Below are 8,768 nucleotides of genomic sequence, written 5' to 3'. Positions count from 1 at the left end.
AGTGTGAGCAATTCGTTCCCCACACGGATTTCACCTCAGATTCAATGCGAATTCGCCACATTGATCGTAAGCTGCTTGATTTGGAGTGACCTGAGTTAGCATTGCTTCTCACCTCACTGCATTATTGATATTGACTCGCTGAAGTTATACTAATGTGACTGCCTCAATAACAAAGTTTAGATGAGGTCTTTAGATGTTTAGATGCTAAGAAGGAAGATCCAGCATCCACGTTACAGCTGGCAATATTTCACTCTCCATTCATCTCTGAATGTCTTCACAAAGCTAAGCTAAGTGTCCTTTTTATGCTCATTGCTTATCAGGTTATCGACAACATGCTTGTTGCTAAAGGCTATCCTGGTATGTGTTGCTTATGGCTTATCTAGTTGTTTTTAGTAACATGCTTGTTGCTAGGCTTTTGTGATCATATTGGCAATGTGCATTTCTTATCCGTTGTCATTGGCAACATGCTTGTCGCTGCCAACATGCCATGCTTAAACTAAAGTCAATTCTCCTTTATTTATATAGCACATATTCAAAGCAGCTTTACAGTGATAAACAGGAAAATAACAATTCAATGATGCAAACTAAATTCAATTTAGCTGCAAAGCAGCTCTAGGGTACCCTGGTAATCCAGAGTTCTCGCGAGAGCACAAGTTGAATTTGCTCAGCGAGTTACTCTGGTGTCGAGTAATGATGCTCATTAAATATGCCCCTCGATCTGAGCTGCACCAATCACATCAGGTTATCTGATATAGGCGGGCCAGAGGCGAGATGTCGACAGCACTGTGACGTTGAGGTCATTAGTAAACATTGCAAGATGGCTATGGATGAACACCAGTTGTTTGAAACGGCTTTGGCCGCTACAATGAACGAGTTAGATTTGGCTTTTTATCTAAAACAGGAACAGAAGACGCCGCTCGAATCGTTCCTTTGCAAGAAGGACGTTTTTGCTGTTTTGCTGACCGGATATGGTAAGAGTTTAATCTACCAGTTAGCTGTGGGGCTTATTGTTGCCGCCCCTCGAGCTGGGCGATTTTCATTAGTCGACGCCAGACCATTAATCTTTCAGATTTAGGTCTGGATTTCCAGGCTAGCTCTAGGGGCATAGTTCGGTCTGACAGCGGGTGTACCGCAAAGTTGTTTTCCACAGCTTATTGTGCTTAATAACTAACTCCTTTTAACGTCAAGCAAGTCACACGTTTGTAACAGTCACATGCCCAGTCTATTCTCTGCTATTATGCGTCGACCTAAAACTGACTTTTCGCAACATTTTAAAATACCTATTAAAATCTTTCAGATATTGCAAGATATTGCGATATGCATTTTGTGATATGCACATTTCTGATATTTCGATCATTTCGATATATCATGCAGCCCTATTTTCCAGTATGGAAAAACATAGCATTTAGATTTTTCACCCTCAGTTTGTGGGATATCAGCATATGGTTTTGTTTTGGGGGGTTATCGCTGCTCCCCGTGCTCTTATTCATTCTGGACTTATATACTCCATATGTCGAGTGATTATTGGCTAGATCTGTGGTTAATGAATTATGTGACATTAGAGTCTTCCCAGTAGAACTTGCGCTAGAGCTCCCATTTTTTGCCCAGAACAGAGCCATACCGCCAATCCAAACTGTATGTTAATTGTCAATCATCTTTGACGATCGTGGTCCTGACAGACAGTGATGTCATCGTCCAGCTCAGTTCAGTTCTCATCATTTTTAGTAAATCATTTATATTTTTCTCGATTTTTTTCCCAGTTGGCTGCACCAAAAAAAAAAAAAAAAAAAAAACCCAACTAATAATAATGAGTATTTAATTTTCTTTCATTCAGACACATCATCTGGAAAAAAAAAGCATTGCATTTTTTATATTTACCTGCTGTGTTGAGAAGTATGGTCCCAGCAACATACAACATAACTTAAATAGAAACATGCAACATAATTTAAATTGAAACATAACTTGAATAGAAATCAAATAGAAAAGAATTAAAGTCAAAATGTTACCACAGATACCTTTTCAATCAGTCTGGATGTACCCCCAAAAATGTTACGAACAGACTGGGATGTCTGTCTGGAACAGTAAAAAACATATGTTCTTCAGGATTATTATTATGGCGCACAATTGAAACTCTTAGTAGAAATAAATTAAGTTTAATAAAGTGAATGCGGTGCATAAATCCAACAGTGATTCTAACTAACACTTTTTAGTTAACTTTACTTAATGTCTTAACTTAATTGTAAAAATCTAATAATCTGCATTATTCACATACTATGCTTTGTTTACTAAGAAAACCCAAGTTAAGATTAATTGATTGGTTTGAGTGTGGTTTTTGAGGCGGGGGAAATCTTAATGGACTTTTCACTCATTTCCTCCACTTCTGCAGTTATTTTCTCTGTTTGCATTCACTCATTTCCCAAAGTCATCTTGAATGTTGAAATTTTAATACAGCTGAAAAATTTGAGAGAACATCACATAAGCTGATGTATATTTATATTTATATGTATATGTACGAATGAATGAATGAATGATGTATAACATAACTATATTTCATGTCAATTAATGATCTTTTATAATTTTGTTGCTAACACTTATGTCCTAAACACCTTGTGAAACTTTTAATTGGGTTTATATAATCCCTCTATATTTGTGACAATCTTGCAATTGATCATACTTGAGTCACACAGACTTCAACATTCAGTCTGCAAAACACAACAATGGTAACAATTATATTTTATTTAAAGTAAATTATCAAGTACTCTCTACAGTTCTTTTTTAGTTACTAGAACTCTTCTGTAAGTGAACTATACTAACTAAGCATTTGTCAGTACCACACACTATTCCTATTTCACTTTACTTGTTTTTTCAAGACAATCGGTTTGCATGCTTTTTTTTTAAGTAAGTCCAACTAATTAGATTACAGTGTATAAAGTGCATTCAATTGTGGTTTGCCAGTCTCAAATGTCGGTTCTGGGAAAAAAGGGTAACTTTTATTTCCTGGATGCTTTGCATTCTACATACTTTTGTGCCTCAGATTTTGGCCAAATATCAAATTCACACCCAATACTGTATGAGAAACAGCTTGTAGATTATTGTAAACCAGAGATGTTTATAAGAATACTGAACTAAAAAAAATATCTGTTTTATAAACCATATACTGATGATTCTATTTTAATGTTTCTGTCAAAGAAAAGAGTTATTTCATCTTCATAAAAAAGCCGCAATCATCTGATTATTGTTATTTTATCTTAAAGAAAAGATATAGCATTGCAATGCTGTGTGAAAGTGAAAAAACTAACACACATTCTAAACTATATTTTGTATACTATTCATATACTTTATATATATAATTATATTTTAATATATTGTAGTAAAAAAAAAGATATATATATATATATATATATATATATATACATACATACATATATATAATTCACTATAATAATAATATTAATAACATTTATGTGTGAATTGCCATTAATCATCATGATTCTACTTGGTATTGTGATACATTTTGCACCAATCCATAAAGGTGAAAGTGTCTGAGGTGAAAAGGAAGAGCTGGTCGTGGAGGTTGTGTGGGTGACATGGGTGAAGTCACATGCATTCTGGTCAATCACCATAAATCTATGCCAACCTGCTAAATTGCATTCCTTCAGTAGTTTTGGTTAAGTTTATGTTATTCAAGTTCAAGTCATCCCATTATGTGTTGAGATAAACAAGGAAATGAGTACAATGGTGCTAAATATAAAACATAATATCATTAGAAAAAAATCTGTAGTGCAAAAGGAAATAGGGAAGTAAGATTTAAAAAAACAAAACAATGCAAAAGACTGTGAAGGAACTTAATGAATCATAACTAACATTTTTTTTTCTTGCAGGATTATATGCTTTTGAAAACTAAACGTCCCCAGCACTTGGGCCAAAGTTAGTGTGTCTGAGAATAACCTAGATAAACATTTAACCTCACGATACCTCAAGGGGAAGTAATCAAGAAATCAAGATTTGCTTTTACCTAGTAACAGAAAAGTTTGCTGAATTATACATATGAAGAACCAATCATATTGTAGAAAATTGATGTAATGAATCATGTCACCTTTGGCTACAATTCTATAAAAACTTTTGTACTCTTTTTGTTGGGGGGGATTCTCTCTGAAATTGGTCTGAGATCCACCCGACCATTATTAAAGCATATTCGAAGGCATTGACTGAGTCTGTCTGATTACTGCTGAATCAGGCTAGACACTAGAGATCTTATTTTCATTCCTAAGTGATAGTGCTGAAGTGGAACACTAGAGACTTTATTCCCAAGTGTTAGTGTTGGGGCGAGATGTCGTCCGACTCGAAGCAGGTGTCAAATGGAGATGCCTAGTACTAGAGTATAAATTTGTAGGTGTCGAATAGGAGACTCCCCATTTAGCTTAAGTGAGGTGCATAGGGAGACATTCACAGAAATGTGTATCAAGATACAGTATGATGTAGTCATGATGAATTGAATGTTTTGGGGACTTTCTCACACGTTTGATAGTTGCGTGTTTTATGAGCAATTAATCGTCATGCAAATGTCAGTGCAATACATTTTACAATAGCTATTTTTTCTTCTTTTGTACACTGTGGGATTGATGTGTTAAATAAGATGCCAACAAGACTGTTTATGTGTTCTATTGTTTGTTATCATTTATTTTCACTCCCACACACTAGTTTTACCCATGAAATATGGCTTAAAAGCATCAGCATTTTAAAATCTAAGTGTCCTAAATGTATAGAATGCAGCTTTGAAAACCAAAGTAAAATCTTGAAATTTTATTATTTCAGAAATTCACTTTGACTTGATCATGTGTACACGAACACTCACTTCAATACTTTTCAATAGAGATGTACAATCATTCAAAAGCTTTTTTACATTTGTGTTTTCTTTATTCAACAAAGCAAATGATTAGTTCAAGGAAAATACAGGAAAATGTATATGATCACATTGCAACAGGTGCTGATTTATTATAATAAAATCGTATTGAAAAAATGAAATGCGGTGCAATTGTAATGAATCTTGTCAGTGAAGGTTATCTTTTTTAAGAGAATGCTTATATGTCAAAGTTTCATTATAAACATGTTTATGATCCCAGAATCTAATCAATATGAAAGTTTTTTATCATAAAAAGAAACACCTTTCACCTATGTGTATAGCAAACTGTCATAATCATTACAGAACTGTATCCATAAAATGATCATGACAATCTTTAAAAGTGTAAGAAGATGAGAGGGATAATGGAAAATGCGAGAGCAAAGGAAAATGGGAGGAGGTAGATCGAGCCTCCATCTCCGACAGAAAGAATAAGGGGGAATGGGACAAATCCAGGCATGCTGCTGTTCGTGTAATAACTGATCCAGTCCTGATATTCAGACACTCTGACATATACTGTAGGATATTCAGGTAGACCACATCCTATCGAGTACACCGCAATTCCGGACTGAATCCACCTGGAGCCCTGCCTACTGACCAGTGGACTTCCAGCGTCTCCCTGCAAAGACATATCGACAACGGATACAGACATGAGTGTGAGATACAGTGTGAAAAATGATCATAATTTGGTGGTAAGAATTCCCTTTATATACAGTGAAAAACTAATAAATCTAACAGGACATTTAATTTGACAGGTTTTGGAAGTGAAAAATTCAAGTTATCTTATCATTTATTGACATTCCAACATGTGACCGCTTACATTTGATGATTTTTCATTGAAACAACTGTTTCGTCTTTTCTTAGATATTAGTACTTCAATAGATTGGTTTATAAAAAAATGTTTTACCCCCAGCAAAACCTATAATGTTGTTACTGTTATTATTGTTGTATTTTACAGTAAAAGTTCCTGCAACCACAGCTATGATGGTTGACCAATGGATAAAGATCTAGGTTGGTAATTTAGTAGAGTGACCCAGAAGATGAGACAACATTTAGGTCTCTCACATTTATAGAGAAAAACACTGGTTTTGGATAAAAAGTGCCTGATAAAATGTCTTACCACACATGGGGCTTTGCCGCCCTCTTTTAAAAATCCAGCACACATCAAGTTGTCTGTAATGATGCCTCCATAGGCAGCATCACATTCAAAGTTGTTCACAACAGGGGTCTCCACCTCCTGCAGTATGTCAGGAAACTGAAATTGTGTCACTAAATAAATATATTGATTAGTGGAAACATCATAAAATGCTTCATAATTTCTATAGATTTTTGTGACACCTTGAATGGGTGTGATGTTCCTCACCTTCGGTATTGATCGTGCCCCATCCAGTGACCCAGCTCTCTGTACCATCAACAAATATACTACCAGCAGCAGCCAGACAGACTGGCTTAATGTAATCAGAGAAAGTCACAGGTGAAGACAGCTGGACCAGTGCTAGTTTGCGGTCAAGACTGTTATATTTAGGATGTTTGATGACTTTAATCACTGTCCTGCTTGTCTCATGTGGGTTTGAGCCATTTTGGGTCAGACGTCCCAAGTAGACCACAAAGTCAGATACGGGGACGCTGTAAATACAAGACTGATTTAATTACACTAATATGAATCCACAGATATAGACTATATGATACTTGGGCACTTGAAATTCAAAAAAAGAAATTATATTTTAAACGTGGGCAATCCATACCCTATGAAGCAGTCAGTTGCAGACAAAACCCATTCTTTATTGATTAGAGTCCCACTGCAGTAATAGCCTCCTAAGGACACACTCTGAATGCTGGCTTGCCACGGCCAAGACCCTGCCGTCGCATTTTGCCCTCCAACAATCTTGGTGTTGAGGCGGGCTTGGCCACATACTTATGAGAGAAAAGATAATATGAGAATTCTCTGTTTGCTCAAAAAAGTGCAACACATTTAAAACAAAACATTCTGTGTGACTGAACATGAGTTTGAATTAACAACTTACCATCCAATTGACCCAAGCTGCCTATATAAGAAAAAGAAAAAGAAAAAAATCAAGATCAAGATCAACAATCAAGATTGTTAAAGTCCTGTTGATCTACATTTTCAGATCAGTCAAAATTGGCTAAGCAATTGAAATGGAGATCCAAAAATTGAACGACGTTTGCGCTGGTAGAGATGATAAACTGGTTTAGTTGTAGTTTTGTTTGTAGTTTTGTCTTATGCATCAACTATGTTGATGTTCACGCAATTCAGATAAAGTGAACTTTTATAAAACAGAAAACAAGATTCATGTGAATATTTTTGGATCCATGCCATACAGGAGGAAACACTTACAGAGCTGATAAACTGACACATTTTAAATAGAAAAAAGATTATACATTCACAAAAAGGATTTTTAGAGTCACCGACAATTGTAATTGTTAACAGTAAAAGTATAGTAGCCCTAAATATATTAAAAGGGATGTTCATTTAAATGAAAATATAAGAAAGCATCTATAGTCAGCTATCAATGGTAAATATAGGCTAATAAATGTGTTTCCAAAAAGATTAACATAATTATTATTCAAAATAATAACACAAAACGACAAACTTTAACAAACAATTTACATTTCATGTATATTTAACCAGGAACTAAAAAGTATGGATGCACCGATATGAACATTTTGGTTGATACCGATACTGATAATTCTTTATATTTGAAAGCCGATAACCGATATATTGTCCGATAAATCTAAATCCAAAAGTTTATATAATTTTTAAGAGCCTGATTTCAAAAACAAAGTCTCACTATTAAAAGCTATGTCCCAAGCACACAATTATAATGTTCTCATTATAATTTTATGTAGCCTATACGACATGTTGCACTTAACTGTTTTTTCCTTTTTTCAATCAGATTTCAAGCAATTCAAAACCATCATGATGAACAGCACGCATCTGAAGTGTCTCAGCCGAAGGAAATAATCCATATTTAAATGTTTTAATAACATTTTATAGATTTAGATATTAACCAAGGCTATTCAACAGTTTTAAAAAAAAGACAATTAAATTATTTATTTATCCAAATATTTTAAATATTATCACTTCACATTTTACGTCTATTATTCTATGACTTATTATTTTGTTACTTTATTATTTATCATCTTTTTTCTTGAATTGTGTTGCTCTTTTCACGTTTGTGCGAGTTACAAGTTAAGACTTTATTAATACGTATTCAATTCTATTTCAGTCAATTATTTAACATAGGCTACTTTAAAATTAAACATAGAGAGTTTAACAAAAGCAAATTATTTGTAGAAGTACCTGCTATGTTGAGAAGTATGGCCCCAGCCACACTGAAGACTGTGATAAAATGCATACTTCTGTTCTGTGTTGTGACTGCTGTTTCTTCTACTGTCAAGTCTCTATTGACCTGTGAAGAATAAGTACTCCTGGCTTCATCAGGAGTTTTCTTGCCTCCAGGCTCCACCCAAACTGATATTTTCAGAGATTGATTGATTTATAGATTGAAACATATAACTTTATTCCTATCAATCATTTTAGGATTTTTGATCAAATAGAAGACTTACCTATATACTGGGTATAAAAGCTTATTGGCATATTAAAACATCCTACCATGTTTTATGAACAAAAATGTTGTTTTTTTTACTACGTTACTATAAATTGTTACTATGAAAATGTCGTCAGCGGCCCTGAGAGTGAAAGATGCGGTTAAAAACCCTTTAAAAGTTTTTTTAAAAGAAATTGGACATGTTTTTTTTTTTAAACTGCCATTTAATATGTTGGTAGGTAATTAGCCTGTTTGTTCCACTCACTGTGCTGATTTTTTTTGTCTTTCCTGTATAAAAT

General features: G+C 34.3%; 1 protein-coding gene across 1 annotated transcript; it reads right to left on the bottom strand.

Annotated features, from left to right (window-relative positions):
* Positions 1-4,790: 4,790 nt before the first annotated feature.
* Positions 4,791-8,277, bottom strand: LOC311081117 (trypsin II-P29-like; the record flags this gene model as incomplete). The annotated part of the gene is made up of 6 exons (XM_084111524.1): positions 4,791-5,519; positions 6,021-6,169; positions 6,264-6,526; positions 6,646-6,814; positions 6,925-6,945; positions 8,223-8,277. The coding sequence occupies 6 exons, from the start codon at positions 8,275-8,277 to the stop codon at positions 5,238-5,240; spliced, it is 939 nt and encodes a 312-aa protein (XP_083967650.1). The 3' UTR covers positions 4,791-5,237.
* Between the last annotated feature and the right edge of the window lie 491 nt (positions 8,278-8,768).

This window comes from Abramis brama (assembly GCF_963993115.1).
Source record: "Abramis brama genome assembly, chromosome: 1".
Taxonomy (NCBI): domain Eukaryota; kingdom Metazoa; phylum Chordata; class Actinopteri; order Cypriniformes; family Leuciscidae; genus Abramis; species Abramis brama.
This window is presented reverse-complemented; position numbering and strand designations above follow the sequence as displayed.